The sequence below is a fragment of the Aptenodytes patagonicus genome, chromosome 2 (assembly GCF_965638725.1).
Source record: "Aptenodytes patagonicus chromosome 2, bAptPat1.pri.cur, whole genome shotgun sequence".
NCBI classification, from domain to species: domain Eukaryota; kingdom Metazoa; phylum Chordata; class Aves; order Sphenisciformes; family Spheniscidae; genus Aptenodytes; species Aptenodytes patagonicus.
Genome location: NC_134950.1, coordinates 162,215,072 through 162,232,008, shown reverse-complemented (window position 1 = coordinate 162,232,008; position 16,937 = coordinate 162,215,072). Strand labels below are relative to the sequence as shown.

The window sequence follows — 16,937 nt, the reverse complement described above, 5'->3', positions numbered from 1 at the left end:
TACCTGCTAATTCTGTGAATTGTTTACCTGACTGTGGGTCAGGAAAAGATCTTCAGTTGGATTCAAAGCTGTAGTAAAAGGACTTGAGGATCTGACTTTGCCCAATTGTATTGGGTTTAGAGATCACAGCATAGTCTTTTTGTTCTTTTAGCCTGTTTTTCGCAGCTTTAAAATTGGAGTTGCTTAATCACTTGTGTTAATTAGATTTTTCTAGGCATAAAGAATAATATCAGTATGAGTCTTTTAATAAGAGAATACCTTCCTTAAGAATTTGCTTGCATTTTCCATGCAGATACTTAAAAAAAAAAAATGGTGTACATTTCTTTCTGTAACACTCAGTGTTAATGGTTTGTTTCTTTTGTCACCTTACCACTACACATTAAACTGCAATTTTTCTAAAGGCTTTGCTGTTTGTATTGGCTTTACTCTAGCTGGCTTGCCAGGAAAGGAATGACCTTAAACTGGGGGGAGGAGGGGAAGCACTTTCTCCTCTGCAGTGTGCGCTGCATCTGCATAATCTACCTGTGGGAGAGCTGCTGGCCCTATTTCTACAACCAGGCTTGCCCTCTGCTGTTCAATAGTCCGCTCGCTTATGGTGCCTCCTAATTGCATTTGATACCAGTTGGTCTATTCAGCTGCTTTGGATCTGCCCCTGTTGGGAAAATTTGCTCCCAGTAGGCATCCTCCAGAAAATTTTCAGTTCCGCAGCAAGAGAGGTGGACAAGAATTTTTTTGAATTTTTTTTAAGTTTTTAATCAGAGTTGAATGTAGAATACTCTGCTTGCTCAGTTGTATGAGTAATGTTTTCAGGCAGAGGAATGTTTCCCCCAGCAGCCAGGGAGCTGTTTTTCTCACCTTTCCTCTGTTGGAGAGGGCAAGTTGTAGGGAACAAGGTGTCCTGGGAGCAGGGACACCCAGCTTCAAAATCCCGGGTTACACTAGCATGGTAACAACTGACACAGAAGAGATTACTATCAAAAGAACAAAGCAAGATGCTTTCTTCAGCCTGTTTCATACCATTGGCAGCTTTTAAGCATACAAAACTGGCCGTTTCCCCTCAGTTGCATCTTACATGCAACAGGCAGAAGAGGAAAAAAAATCAGTTAAAATATTTTAAAATTCATACCAATTAACAAAAGTATGGGCAGCAGAAGAATTGTCACTATTTGGATGGATACAAAAGTCACAACTTTGGAGAGTGCTTGCAAACAACCGTGCCAAACCTCGTGTTTAGTTTTGGAGGCTGGAATGGGGAGAAAATCTGTGCAAGCCCCTAGAAGCTGGTTGCTGTGGAATGCATGGGACCTTGGTGAGTAAAAATTGCTCCCCCTAGACTGCAGCAGCCACCTAATTAATTACCTTTTTTGCAGGAGTTTAGGTAGACCCGGCATTTCAGCATGTTTGTGGTTTAATACCACGTAAATGGAAACACATTGCTCTAGCCGGGAGGTTGAGGCGACTTTGCTCGTCAGGATAAATCTTGAAACATCTTCCTTAAATTAACGGTGGCAAGCTGCCGGTTCCTTGTTCGAATGCTTTGCTTGGCAATCGGCATTGACCGCCTTTGCTGCCCGTGGAAAGATTGCCTAGCGGTTTATGGGTCCGAGCCTGTTCACTTGCTGCAGCTGCCTGAGGCGGTGTGATGCAGGTGTTGCTCTGCAATTAGAGGAGATGGTTTTAACCTTGCAGTCTAAAATTACAATTGCTATTTTTTTTAAACCGAGACTTGCATTAGTTATTATTTATCCCAAACAGCTAGTATGTTCTGTTCAAACTTAGGAGTTATTAGAGCCATTGCTTTGTTTCTGAAGAAAACGGATTTTTACCTGCCTGCAGCTTTTACATTTGTCACGTTTATGTATAAATGTAAATTTTTATGAAAACCTGAATTTTCAAGGAAAGCAGCCAAAAATACACTGCCGGTCCACAGTGCTGTAGTCATGGTACAAGGACAGTTGCTGCGGGCCATTCTGCATAAGTCCCGTCCTCTTGCTGTGATTCAGTGAGGGAATAACTGTCAAACAGAAATTTGACAATTCTAAGATAAATGTGAATTCCTGAGTCTTGGATCTTGCCATGTTTAACAATTTTTTCTGTGGTCCTACTGGCCAGACTGCCACAGCTTGACGGAGGTGGAAGGCCCGTCAGAGTGTGCTGTTGATGTGCACGCGCGTCTGCAAGCTGTCGCTTCTGTGGTCCAGTCGCATCCCAAGGATATAAGGCACATGTGAAATGGAAAGCTGAGATTACTTGCTATTTCTTTTTTTTATATATTTATATAAAAATATATATTTATGCATAATATATTTTATAGATATTATATATATAAATGTATGTATAAGTATATATTATATATAATACATATTTTTTAGATATAGCATATTTTTAACCCTGCAGAAAAAATGTGTCACCAGCAAAGCTAGTCCTGCCAAAGCGTCTCCTCCTCACAGCAGGGTTGTCGGTGCTATAAGGTCTCTCTGTGACAGCAGCAAGTCCAAATGCTGGCGAGCGGCTTCCTGCAAAACTGCGCACTAAGCACTGGCTGCCAGCAGAGGCTGCTGGAGAAGTTATGCCGGGCTTGGATACGTTTTGCTTTGTCTGCCGTGGAATAAATGTTCGATAACACACATACACACACCATACATAAGGTCAGGTTGGACGGGGCTCTGAGCAACCTGATGTAGTTGAAGATGTCCCTGCCCACGGCAGAGGGGTTGGACTAGATGACCTTTAGAGGTCCCTTCCAACCCAAACTATTCTGTGATTCTATGATACACAGAATAGAGCATGTCAAGATATCTCCCTATTGAGTATTAGTCTGTTAGCCAACATCAAACCTCTGTGAGAAACATTCCCTGATTGTTCCAATAAGAGAGGTGCCACTTAAAATGTCCAAAATTCTTCCATAAAGGAAGTTTGGGGCAGTTACTGCTTCATGAGCAAAAAAGGGCTTTGAATTGGTCAAAATACGCTACACTGGAAAACCAAGCAGCTACGGTTGCGACACTAATCCTTACTCCTGACAAGCCAGTGGAAAATACAGCGTGATTTGCTTTAGATGCTTTTAACTAAAAGCCGGATGTTTGATTTTTTTAGCAAAAAATAGCAGAAGATTTCAATTCTCCCTTTAAACAGCACCGTGCACTCATAGCTATTATTGCGGTTTCAAGTTTTGTTTTCTTTTAAGCTGGACAGCGATGTTTTAAACTTTCTCTGTTTTCTGTATCAAAATTAACAGGGCAGTAAAGTCTGGTTTTTAGCTTTGGCCAGAGTGTTACGCTGATAAATCATACGCAAGTCCTTTTGGCAGGGTTTTAACACCGCACCTGAATGGGCCAAGTATCTGCAGGGCTTTTTTAACTTGACGTTTTTCCATTGTCCTGCACACCGGAGATGACGGGTTGATATCAGTCGTGCTCCGAAAGCGCAGACGCAAGCGGGTCTGCCCTGCCTCGCGCTAGCGAAAGTGTGCAACCCAATACTGTACTTAAAGCACATCTGGGATCGTTTGATTTGCATTGTTCTACGGGTGAACTTTGCATGTGAAAAGTTACAGCCCGGGAGCAGTGCGGTGCCAAATGTGCGCGACAGTGCTTTCAGCTTAATAAATACGCAAGTGGCAACTCTAATACTCAAATTTTTGTTGCATTGAGTGTAATAGCGGCTTAGTGCCTGGCTACGTCCCGTGTGTGCGAGAATCAATGCGTGATTTTTTCCTGCAGTAGATGAAGCACTTTTGTTTTCAGGAGACGGTTTGATCCGTAGGGTCGCTTTTCCAAAGGCAGGGTGTAAGTTTTACCCAAGACTTTTTGGGTTGGACTGATTTCAGGAAATTGTAGGTAGAGATATGACTCTTTTACCATATGCCACTTTTCGTTATTTCACCTCCTGGAGGAGCTTTCGTTCGCCCTCCAGTAAAGGTTAGTTTACCGTGAGGCCCGCAGGCATGGACATCACAGCTGCCCGTATAAAACAGCTGTGCTATCCTCAAATTCTGGTGCGACCTGCAGCCTTGCTTTAAAACTAATTACAGTAGCCTTCCACTCATTTAGATGCATGCTCAATTCAGAATCGGATATCATGTGGTTTCCCTAATAACGCTTTAAGGAAATGAAATGGGCATCTCTCAAGAATACGTTTAGGAAGAGCCAGCTGGCACCAAATACTCCTCAAAACTTGTGTCCTAGGAAAAAACAGTTAACACACCAAAACCAGCTCACTTTGTACCAATGGAGGACTTCTAAGTGAATATATTAAAAAATTACAAAGTAGTGTAACTAGAATGAGAGGTACAGAGTAAAACTTACAAATAGAGACCTTTTTTGAATAGCTCCTTTAAAGTCTTTTGTCAGTAACAGCGAAATGGTTGTTTCATTTTCAAACGTGAAAGATTTCCAAGCATGACACATTTTTCATTAAAAACTCCATTATGGACCTTTTACCGTTCAGACGGTAAGAGTACCCTCAAATCTCTCTTGGGTGTGCAGGCACACACGGCTCCGGCGTGAAATAACAGGGAATATGGTTACGAGGCAGTAATGCCCACTGCGGGAACAGCCTTCAGTTACAGTCAGGGGATGGAGCAACGCATTTTTCTAGCATAGGGACAATAAGCCAAGGTATGCTCGGTGTCACCTTGGGGAAAAATAAGTCATCCTGATTACATTTTCTAGGCTTGCATCTTATTCACAAAATCATCTCTCCTACTCAGCCAAAGTCCTAGGTTCTGGATGGATTTTTTTTTCCTTACTCTGTAGTTCAGTTCACCCTTAAAATGTTGACTAGATGGTGTGTACTTTCCAAATTTCCCTAACTAAATGGTTTGTTCAGATGAAGATAAAACTAAGCCTGTTGGTCTCTTGAAGATTTTTGTTACGCCAAGGATACTGTGCAGGTACTGTGCAGCAGAGATTAGGAGGCAGTGCAGAAAGGCAGGGGCAACAATTGCGAATCATAAGCGTTGCCTACGACGATAAAAGCTGTCGAGGGAGGCTCTCGGGAGCTCTTCACCACCGCTTCAGAGCTTGAGCAGCAGGCAATAGGTAGGCTCAAAAGCTGCTGCGGGTTTTGAATCAGTTTGATTTTCTTATCCGTGGTCTGAAAGCAACGTGAGAATCAGATCTGGAGAGACACTGGACCCATCGATGTCACTTGGGCTGCCCTATTCTTGTGAAACCTTACACCAGGTTTGTGAGTTTAAAGGAGCCTTCAGACTGCTAAGGGCTGGAGAAGCAAATCTTTATTCCTGGCCAGGTTTTTGACACCCTCACGGATGCTGAGTAACACTTTCTCTGAAATGGCCTCCTCCAGGGAGGAGCCAGGGCTACCCAAAGGCTGACGTGGAGCTGTCGGAGGCACAGGAGTAACAGGTTTTGCAGAAGAGGACATTAAGCTTTTTCAACATCATCCCATATTCCTCTGCTGCTAAAATCCACCCTCAAATGTAACCTCTAGGTGTGTTTATCAGTCCTAAAGATGAAGGTCTGGAAGAATAAAGGAGTGGTGGTTTCGGGTGTCTTGCCATCCTTAGCTGATGAAAGAGCTTTCTTCCTCCCATCCCCAAAACAAAGAGCACCCATGAGGATCTGTAGTAACTACAGAGGTGTCCTCTCTGGGCAGCTTCAGGGTCAACAGAATGGGAGATCTTTCTCGTGGTGCAAGTGCCAGCTACCTGCCCACTGCCCAGAGCTCCTGCTCCCTGGGGGTGATTCAGCTTTAGACACCTAGGTTGGCCTTCCCACCTCAACATGACTCCATGGTCCCTGCAGGTGAACAGGTCACACACTCATCTCCTCGCTGTCCTACAGCCGGGGAACCAGCACGCAGGCAGTTCAACTCATTTACCCGGGAAATCTGCAGGAGAAGCATGAGATGAACTCACACCCCAACCCACCCACCCACGCATTTCAGTGGCACAGCCGGGGTCTCTCTCCTCCGCTAAAAGCACCACCATGGGCTTTCCATCACCTGAAATGTGCGTTACACTGAACAGCATCTGATCACGGGCTGAAGAGTGAAAATGTGGATAAAATTTATAAGTTTTATTACAACAAACCGTGTACTTACACAGCTGTTATTCCAGCTCCTCCATAGTCATTAACACTGGCCATGATCCTTTCATCAGAGGTTTCCAAGGCACACAGAAACGCAAAAAAGGTGGGAAGACCAGCTGTTTCATGTGGTGGAGGCCGAAGAAAGGTGCACACATTGTCTAAGCAAATTACCTGCAGAACAGAGCTGAGTGCCGTGATGCTCTGGGCAGGACCACGGAGGCGGCATATCACTGCCTCGCATCACCCGAATCTGCTTCTCCAGGCACCCTCAGCTCCCCCTCACAAGACCGTGTGAAATGCTTATATCTTAAAAATCCTCAGGCCACACTCAATCAGGCCCTTCAGAAAAGTTGGGGGGCTAAGGGCATGGGAGGGATGAAGGTAGTCAAGAAGATCCCTGAAGGAGGGTGAGAGCCGCGGCAGGAGCTGGGAAGGGAGAAGGAGGCAGCAGACACAGCAGGAACCGCTGGCTGACGCTGCTGAAGTGTCATCTTAATTATCCCTGGCAAAAGAACGGTGATTAACATCAATGACTGTGGACAACCTTTATGTAATTACTCATTAACATTTCTAAAATTGCACCTAGCTGCTACAGCAATACATGCTTTATAGATTGATCATGTTGAAGTCCAGAAAGAATCATTAGATCGTCTATGCAGACCTCTGCGCATCGCCAGCCGCTATTACACTGCAGAAATTAGCACCGGAGGCGGCAAGGCGGCTTGTGCTTGGCTTTCACGTACTTTCCAGAAAGGGCATCCGGGGATACCAAGCGATGGGCAATCTGCCCCATCCCTTGAGATGTTGTTCTAAATTGGGATGGCTCCCCTGCCCCATCCCCAGGTTAAAATCCATGCTGGCTGCCTTTCGTTTGTATTTATGGAAATGGTACCCACAGCCCAGCAGGGCTGGATGGGGACAGGAATTCTCCGTCCCCGTCTCCTCTGTGCGGGAAGAGGGGAGACAGCCGAATTAGAGGCTTCTGCATTGTCCATCCATGCTCCCTCTTCAGACACGAGTCCAACCTGCCAAAATCTGCCATCAGCCAAGAACATTAACAGAAGTCCTGTGAATAATAATTTCAAATAATGGATTAATTAGGGGAAATTGCAATCTGCTTGCAAATGTCCTGCAAGCAGTAAAATGGAGCTAAGCCTTCCAGCTACACAATTCATCGCAAGCCACCAGCTCTGCTGGGTTTTACAAGAAGAAAAGGATGTCATTCTTCTCATCTACTAATTTTAGAGACCAGTCCCAGTTAGATTTAACCCAGCAAAACCTGTTTCTTTTCCAAAAGGAAGCTGAATGCCAAATTTTGATAGTAGCTCGTGATCAGAGAAAGACCACTAGATGACCACTCTGACCTCCTACACGTCGCGGGTGATCCCATTTCCATGCAGGCACTTCCATTTTCACACAGGGAGAACCCCAGGACTTCAGTTAAACTAAAGGTTTTCAGCCCTCAGGGTAGGAAGAACAAGACAGTAAATACCTCCCTGGGTCTCTGCCCTTGCAGAGGACTCTTTGGAGGAGACATTGCACAACCCCTCACTCCTCAAGGCAAGAAAACTAAAGCAAAAAGTCCCTGAAAAGACAAAACCACCTAATCTATTAATCGGGGACAACCCCAACCCACCGTAGATGTGATCCTGATTGCATGAGCATTAGGGCAAAATAAGAAATCAAACCACTGTATCAGTCTCTGAGTAGCTCCCAGAGTAACGTGCAGTTGGCATTTAACTCCGGCCAGACTTGCACCAGCATTTTAGGGGCAGAAGGACTGTGATTTGGTCACTACATGCAATGCCCAAGAGAGACTAAGGTGCCCTGGGAGCTTCATCCCTTCCACTATTTGTCCTGCATTGCCGTTCATGGGAGTCAAACAGGCAACCGAGAAGCACCCTGCGCATCACAGGAATGATGTATGGCTGAAGAATTAAAAAATAATGTTTCTGCTTTCGCAGCTGAAGCACCGTGCAGTTATCCTGGCACCCACAGCACGCAAGGGGAAAGCTGTGAAAGAAAGAAGGGGATCTACGCTGAGATTCACTGCCCTGAGGGATCTCTGGTGCCTGAGATGGCACCTGGGGAACCAACTCTTAGTGTCGGCCCCGGCAGGGAAATCAGAGCTGGTAACAGAAATCAGAGCCGGGAAGGATCCATGGGACCGAAGCAGGCACTGGCAGTCACGCAGGGAGCGGCGGGCATGGAACCCTCCCACTCGTGGCCCTGCAGGCATAAAGGGAAGGGGCGTAAGAGGAGGAGGAGGGAGCGTGGGATGGGGTCTCACTGAGAACTAGAGAAAAAGCTGACATTAATTCCCTTAGTTTTGGATGAGCGTAACAGTTTGGACTTCAGAAATAATCAATAGTCTTTCTGCTAGTGAAGTATTCCATTCCCAGCAGTTTCACGGAGAGTTTGAGGGGGATTATATATTTATGGTTTCCCATTTGAAAGACTTTTAGCAGGTTTACTTCGAACATATGGATCCTATTTTGCTTCTTTTGTTTTAGCACTTAATGCTTATGAAATTGCCAGTTAATGACATCCATGCCTAAACCATGTTGCTTTTTAAAGTAAAATGTCTACCGAAGGTCCATGTTCATACTTACCACTTCTCAAGTACGGCAATGAAAGTTTTAAGAGGCTTGTTACCTACTGTGTCTGGGGGAGGGAACCAATCGAATAATGAGATTACAAACAGGGTAAAGAGTAAAGCCTTGCTAGCCCTGCCTCTGCTGGGTCTCAGGGCAAAGCGACCCCCCGACACCGATGGAGGACACAATGGGGACCCCAGGGCGACGCTCAGCCGGAGAGCGCGTCCCCTCCGTCCCCAGCCCGGCCTCCGGCCGACCTGGGGCTGCGGGAGATAACGGGGCCCCTTTGAGGCTGCCCGGCTGGGCAAACCACGGGGCGCCCACCGCCCGGGGCCGGGCCGGGCCGGGCCGCGCCGGGAGCGGGAGCGGGAGCGGGAGCGGGAGCGGAGCCTCCCCGGGCCGGGCCGGGAGCGGAGCGGAGCGCGGAGCGTGTCGCGCACGTTAGCGGGCTCCGCTAATCACCCGGAGCCTTTGATTGCGCTGCACGTGGGGACGAGCCTCCCCACTTCAAAAGAGCCTGGGAAATCCTGATTCAAAGGCTTTTCTCCCCCGGTGGGATCGACGCCTTCTTTGAAGCCCTTCCAAGCGACAACGCAAAGGCACCCACCGCCAAAGGACCGTATCTATATTTTAAGTGACTTTAATTTCTCTTCCCCCCCTCTCGCTCTCTTCCCCCCTCCTCTCCTTTCAGTTTTGGAAACACCTGGTAAGTTGTAAAATGATTTACGAAGTGAAAGTGTTAAATGAGGCCACCAGCTGTAAGACTGACAGAGCTTTATGAGTTTTATTAGGTGCCCTATTATGGAAAATAAACTTTAATCCGTCCATAAAAACCGAATCTGAAAAACATATTTGCCCTTGTAGTCTGGAACACTGAGGGTATTCTTGTGAGACGCTGGGCTTTAAAGAGATTAATTTTATTGAGACAGACACAATACACCGGTAGGACTTTGATACGGGGTCCGTGAATAGTTGCCTGTACCCGGCAAGGCTGTTTCTCACAGGGCTGAGGCACGTTTGGACACACACCTCTTGGGCAGACCGTAAATTTCGGGCCCGGTGTTTAACTGCCCCTGCCAGTTTAATTAGCGGGTGTTTAATTGAAAATTAACGGCTGAGGGAGGATCTTTTGGGGGGGGGGGCGATCTCAGGCAGCTCTTGACTTATTATTATTATTATTATTAATATTAATATTAATATTTTTAAGATAACGATGCGTCCTCCAGACTGATGTGGTTTAGCTATTTTAAGGCGTAAGCAAGAGGTAAATCCTGCTGGAAGTAACTCGGGCGCGCCGCCGCGTTTAGGGCGGGGGAGGCGCCGCCGCCCTGCGCGGGCGTTGCGCGGCCCTTGCGCGGGCTTTCACCCACGAAGGTGCAGCCGCAGCCGTCGGCGTGGAAAATCGCAGAGCAGCTAATGCTTTTGGTTTTCTGTCGCCTTAAATTCTCTGCAACCTGTGGCCGAAAGGAAATCGTTTACAACTCTAAATCAGAGCCTCAGACGTGATTGTTTCCGTGCGAGGGCGGGGGGGGGGGGGGGGGGGGGGGGGGGGGGGGGGCATCGATCAAGCCCAAAGCAAGTTTATCCCCATCAAGTTTTTTGACATACGGGATCCGTCCGGACTTGTGATTTGCCCCGTGAGCTCACGGCGTGCCCCCCCGGCGCGCGGGGCGTACCGCTGGTAACGAACGGCGTTGTCCCGAAATGCCGCCTCCGGCCGGCACCAGCCGAAGCTCTCGGTGACGGACAACTCCTTCCCGCCGTGCCATCCCATGCCGCGGTCCCCGGAATCCGGCAGGCTGTGTCGCAGCGGACGGGTTGCTGCAGGAGCCGTGGAGAAGGGCCGTGCCGCTCTAGCGTGAAAGGTGAACGCGGGTTCGTAAAAAAAATCGGGAGCGGGAACGCTCCGTCTTTCGGAGCTCTTCATCCGCCGGGGCTCTGCGGGGGAGCGGCGGCACCCGGGAATCGGGGGGATGCGGGGGGAGCCGGGGGCCCTCGGGGTCCGGCGGGTCCCTCCGCCCCCCCTGCGCGGCCCTACGCGGGAGCGGGAGCCGAGCCGCGCCGTGATTCATTAGCGGGGGATGAATTGCCAGACGTGGCCCCGAGCTGGTGGGGATGAGCCAGTGATTATATTTAAATTCGCTATAATTGATTTAGGGAAGAGCTGCGGTGACAAGGATGAATTGATCCGCAAATTTATTGGCGAGATAAACCCCGCAGTTGCCGAAAAGCCCGCGCTTCGCTGCCGGGCGGCCGTCCGGGGGTGGAGGGATCCCGTCCTCGGTACCGGGGAGGGCGCGGGGGCCCCTCGCCCCCTTCCCTCCGCCGGAGCTTCCCCGCTCGTTTGCGAACCGAGCCGCCCCTGGAAACCAGCGCTGCTCCCTCGTTTCGTGCGCCCTGACTCCGGGTTTGCAGCCCCGCGGGGGGAGAGGGGCCCCGTTGCTGCCCGGGCTCCCGAGAGCATCGCACGGCGGAGGACCCCGCCGCTCCCCCGGTAGGACACGCAGCTCTGCTGCCGGGGAGGGGGGGCTGGAAAGCAGCAAAGCAAAACCCGGGGGGGCGGGGAGGGAAGAGAAGCCGTCTTGATTCTTCCCCCGTACCGAGGCGTTCCTCTCGGAAAAACCCACGCCAGTGTCGGATATTGCACGACGGCTGCGGCACCGAATTAAATTCGGGTTAGAAACCAGTTCCCCGCTCCTTCCCGGGCGCTTCGGCACCGCCCAAAGCACCGGGACCCCCCGGCCCGGGAGAGCCCAGCATCCCCCCCGCACAGAGCGCTCATACATCTCAAGTACAAAACGCCGTTTATTTTCCACCCCATCGCGCAGGTGGGAGGGCCTGGGGAATAATTTAGCATGCATAAGTAGAGTTTTTTTGTTTGTTTTTTTTTATAAATACAATATACAAAAATAAAGACAGTATTGAGACTTCCAGCAGTTTTAACGTTCATGACATAAACAGTTTTCCCGATATGTAGTAAGAACAAAACATTTCCAATATTCAGCAAAAGGAACGCGCTTCCAGGGGGCAGGGATTGGGGGGGTGGGGGGCTCAAGTTTTGTCTGATTTTCAGTCAATAATAACACTGTATTCACCGTAAATCCTCTTCCCTGCCCGGCATGCGGGGGATCCTCTTCTCCATCCCCCTCCAAGCAGGGAGAAATCGGAACAAGGGGTGGGGGGAGCGGGGCCGGTGCCGATCGGGAGCGGCGGGGCTCCCCCCCCGGCGGCACGGGCAGAGCCCGCGGCTGGAGGGAGCGGGGCGTGCGGGGGGGCTCACTGGGGCTGCGCCGGGGCTCCGTGCCGGCCCCGGGGCTGCGTGTCCTCCTCGTCTGCCTCGGAGCAGTCGGAGGAGTGGTAAGGGCAGCATCGCCCGGCTGCCGCCGCCACCTCCTCTTCCTCCTCCTCCTCTTCCTCGTCCTCGGGCTCGCTGTCGGGCAGCTCCCGCATCCTCCTCCCGCCGCTCTTCTCCGGGGCGGGCAGCAGCAGGTCCTCATCCCCCTTGTCCTCCCCGCCGCCCCCCTTCTGCTTCTCGGCCTCCTGCGCCGCCTGCTCCTTCGCCTTCTTGCTGCGCTTCCACTTCATGCGCCGGTTCTGGAACCAGATCTTCACCTGGGGGAGACGGGGGACACAGACACCGCCTCATCCACTGCCCCCCCCCCCCCCCCCAACAGCATCCTCCGTCTGCCCGTTGCCCGCGGGGTCGGGGGGACCCACCTGAGTCTCGGTGAGCATCAGCGACGTGGCCACCTCGAAGCGCTTGGGCCGGGAGAGATACTTGTTGAGCTTGAACTGGTGCTCCAGCTCCAGCAGCTGCTGGCTGGTGAAGGCCGTGCGGGGCCGGCGGCACTTCCCCAGCAGGTTGGACTGCGCCTGGGCTGGGAAAGGAGAGGAGGGGGGGGGGGTCGGGGAGCGCGGAGGTGAGCGCGGAGCCGCCCCGCCGCGGCCGGGCATCCCCCGGGCCGGGGGCGGGAAGGGGGGAGGCAGGAAAGACGGTGGAGGGGAGGTCGAGGCGAGGACGGACAGTTAATCCACCGGAGCGCGGGCTGAGGGAGGGATCCCCTCCAGCCTCCAGGCCCTCCGGCTCCGGAGTTTCTCGGCTTGCACAGTATCAGGGGATCCCCCACAGGGACACCCCCCCAAAAAAAAAAATTAAATTAAATCTCTTAAAGAAAAATATGTCTCCTGATTTCCCAAGAGCCTAGCAAGCGCGAGACAATAAAACGGAGCCAGGGATCGCGGCGAAGGGGTACCGGGCTCTCCGGGGAGCAGCAATTTGCTCCATTTAATGCTTTAGTTAAACCTGCCGCGCTCCCAGCACGCCCATACCCGTTTCATTAACGGGATTGCAGGCGGGCAGCCCTCCGGCGGGCCGGGGCCGGGGACCGCTCCGCGCCACTCCGCCGGCTGGGAGCGGCGGGCACCGGCCGCCCGTCGGAGCGTAAGTCAGCAGCGGGGGCTGGAAAACCGAACAAGAAAAAATGATATCGGCGTGTTTTCCGTGGTCAGAAATAATAATTGAAATCGGGGACCGCATTAAAAAAAAAAAAAACAAACAACAAACAAAAAAGCCCGGCGATGGAGGGCACCGGGAGGGGCTGAGCCCCTTCGCGGGGCCCGGACACCCCCGGGGATGCGACGCGGCCGCGCCGCCGCTCATTTCTCGGAGCGTTTTGGCACTTTGGCTTGTTTGATTTAGGAAAAAAAAAAAAAAAAAAAAAAAAAAAATCAGAAAACGAAGAAAGGGCAGCTCTTGCTCCCCGGCCGCGTTTGGAGCCCGCTCGCTAAAGCGGGCAGAAAGAGAAAAGGACAGTGTCCGCTCCCGGACAGCAGCGCCGAGGAGATTTTCTCACTGCGGTGTGATTTTCCGAGGCTCCATTCTTGTTTCCCTCCAGTTACTTATTTCCCCCCTGCACCTTGTTTGAGAGGCAGGGCTCTGACAACTCTCCTAATTATTTTTCTCCCTGAATGTTCCAGTTTAAACAACCCCAATTCGAGAGAAAACAATGGACTTTTTTGTCTGCGAATGTGTGTGCCGAGTATGAGAAGAAAAAAAAAAAACAACCCCACAACCCGCAATTCTTTTCCTGGCATGATTTTCGTAAAACTACACCTCCGGTATTGTTAAATCGGCCATTCCCACAGAGAGCTCACACCTCCGAAAATGATCTTTGCCTGAAACAGATGCACGCAAGGTCCCATCGCCGTGAGGCCTAGCGCTCAGCAACGCGCCTTCGCTGGGACTTCGGGATTGCCTGCTTCAATGCGGCATTTTCAGCCTTCCCTAGTCGCAAACCTAAACCCTCCCGACCGTATTTATTTCATGTCTATTCACTGTCCCCAGGGAAACACGGAACCCCTAATTTTTGGCTAACCCCAGATCCTCCCTACGCCTGTTTGCCCAGAGGAGCCTGCCATAATTATTATAAGCCCATTTCCGATAAAAGAGAAATAAAATTAAGAACGGTGGCTGGGTGATGGGACCTGCTGCCCCGCTTTTGGGGCGATACATCGAGACTGCGTTTTGGGGGGGAGGCCACGGGGGCTCCTGCCTCTGCGCCATCCCCACCGCCCCCCGTCTCCCGTCCCCGGCGTCTTTTGCACCCCGGAGACGACGGGAAAGGGCGTTCGCAGCGGCAGGAAGCGATTTGCCACCTTCCTATTTAACCTGCCATGAAAAGCCGGGCTGTTCGGGGTCCTCAGTGGTGAGGCGACCCGCACATCCCCGCTTCCCATCGCGAATCGCCGTTTCCTCCTTCTAATAAAAATAAAATGGAAAAAGAAAAAAAAAAAGAGTCGCCGCCGGTTTAAATCCGCAGTTCATTTACGGTGGGGCAGGGAGGGGGTTCCTTCCCTCTAGGAAGGAGGCAGCTCCCGGTAGGCCCCTGCACCGGGATGGGGGACGGAAGGAATGCGGCTGAGGGAGGCAAATACTCACAGTTGAAGTCGGGCATTTTGGGCAGGATCATGCCGGCGGTGGAGGCCCGCAGCCACTGGTCCAGCTGGAAGGTGCCGGCGCTGAGCTTGATGGGGTCGGCGGCGGGGTGGGATGGGTGCGCTCCCTGCACTTGCGAGTAGGAGTAGGAGAGGGCCGGGTGCTGCCCGCCCAGCGCCGAGTAGCCGTACACGGGATGCCCGTAGAGGGCCGCCTGCGCCGGCATGCCCGGCCCGCCGGGCGCCGCGGGGTGCAGTCCCAGGGCCATGCCGGCCGCCGAGGCGTGGTGATGCGGGTGGGCGCCGGCGCCGGTACCGGGCAAGAAGCCGGGTTTGGGGACCAGGGCGCAGTGGGCGGCCAGGAGGCGCGGCGGAGAGGGGCTGTCGGTGCGCAGGCAGTCGGCGGGGCCGCCGGCGGGATGCTCGGAGGAGGATGAAGAGGACGAGGAAGAGGACGGGGGGCTGCCGCCGCCGCTCCCGCTGCTGCTACTGCCGCTGCCGCCCAGCGAGGTGACCAGGGCCAGCGGCGCGCTCTGCCCCGCCGCCGCCTTGGGGGGGTCGACAGCCAGCAGCGCGTCGATGCGGAAATTTTTGGATTTTTCCATGGGAGCGCCGGCGGGCTGGGGCGGGAGGCCTGGGGGGGGAACCGCGGCGCGTCGGGCGGCCCCGGGCCGGCCGCGTCTCCCGGCGGCGGCGGGCGGCAGTGTGGCCGCGCTCCGCGGCGCGCCCCTTCAAGGGCCACAGGCGGCTCCCATTGGGCCGGCGACGCTGCGGCCTCGCCCGCCATTGGCCCCGCCGCCCACCTGTCACGGCGGAGCGGGGGCGGCCCGCCCCCTTCCACCCCCCACCCCACCCCCGGGGACTCCGGGAGAGGCGGGGGCAGCGGGCTGGGGGTTAACGGGGGGGGAAAGTCCGGCGTACGGACGGAGGACCGGCTCCCCTCCGCGGGGAGAGCCCTCCCAGCCGCGGTACCTGCCTGGCTTCGCCGGCCGAGCCGCCTCCCGCCGTGTATTCAGAGACAGTTTTCCAGCATGCCCGCACACGGCAAATATTTGCCGTAAACGCGCCGCCGACCGCTTTTTAACGAGTCGGGAAGAATAAACACCCGTGGGTCAGGGAGTCAAGCCCGCCACCAAACCCCGGGTTTGTCAGTGGTGTTATTAGACCCGCTTATCTAACACAAACAGGCCCGGACAGAAAAGGGAAAGAGCGGGGCGAGGGGTCGCTCCTTCGCCGGGGTCCCATTTCCCCGGGGGGGGCCGGCGGGGACTCCGCAGCGGCGGTGTGAGGGGAAGGTCGGGCTGCGGCACGAAGCGCTGCCAAGGTAAACACGCTCTCCCTTCAAAAAGCCTTTGCCAGCCCCCAGGAGAAGGCGCTCGGCTGCGGGAAATGCCCGCGTCGCGGCCCCGCCGCTGTGAGCCCCCCCCCGGGAGGGGCCGCTTCGCCCCCGGGGGGCGGCGGGGCTGTGCCCCCGGGGCTGCCGGTGCCACCGCGACAAGGGTGCGCTGCCCCCCCCCCCGCCCCGGCCCGTGTCCCCGGGGTGGGAAAACTAAAAGCAATGAAAAGGGGGGAGGAAAAGGGGAAAAGAAAGGGAGAGAGGGGAAAAATAGAGAAGAAAAACGGGGTCCAACACAACCAGCAAAATACCCGATAACTTTGCTCCTGGTGCCCTTCTCGCCACTGCTCCGTGGGCAGAAGGCCCAGAGCACCTCTGCGGGGTGTGCGCGCACACACACACACTCACACACAGACACACGCACAGACACACGCACACACTCTCACACACACGCACAGACACACGCACACACTCTCACACACACGCACAGACACACGCACAGACACGCAGACACTCACACTCACGCAGACACTCACACGCACGGAGACACTCACACACGTTCACAGACACTTACACACGCACTCTTCGCTCTGTGTCCTGATACTCCGTTTCTCTCCTGCCCTGACTTTTTTTCCTTGACCTCCCCGACTGGAGCCTCCGGACACACTCGCTCACACACAGCAGACAGACAGACACAACCAGGGACAGACACAAGCAAGCAGACACACAGACACAAGCATGGCAGACACGCAGGCACAAACAAGCACGGCACGCACACGGACACGAGCACAGCAGACACTCCGACACAAGCAGGGCAGACGCTCAGACACGAGCAGGGCAGACACACAGACGCACCTGTGCAGCCGAGGCACGGCCGCACGCATGCACACGCGTGGCACAGCGGAGCCACACGCACACCGGCAGCACTCGCACGCAGGTGTGCCCCACACCAGCACACAGGCACGAGCAGAGCAGCTGCACCCAGACCCAAGCGGCGGCCGCTCCCGCACGGGGAAC

The 16,937-nt window shown here is 53.3% G+C and overlaps 1 protein-coding gene across 1 annotated transcript; it reads right to left on the bottom strand.

The window, feature by feature from the left end:
* Positions 1–11,926: 11,926 nt before the first annotated feature.
* On the bottom strand, positions 11,927–15,371 carry MNX1 (motor neuron and pancreas homeobox 1). The gene is made up of 3 exons (XM_076332365.1): positions 14,589–15,371; positions 12,368–12,528; positions 11,927–12,262 (listed from the first exon to the last, which is right to left on the bottom strand). The coding sequence occupies exons 1-3, from the start codon at positions 15,187–15,189 to the stop codon at positions 11,927–11,929; spliced, it is 1,098 nt and encodes a 365-aa protein (XP_076188480.1). The 5' UTR covers positions 15,190–15,371.
* Positions 15,372–16,937: the final 1,566 nt, after the last annotated feature.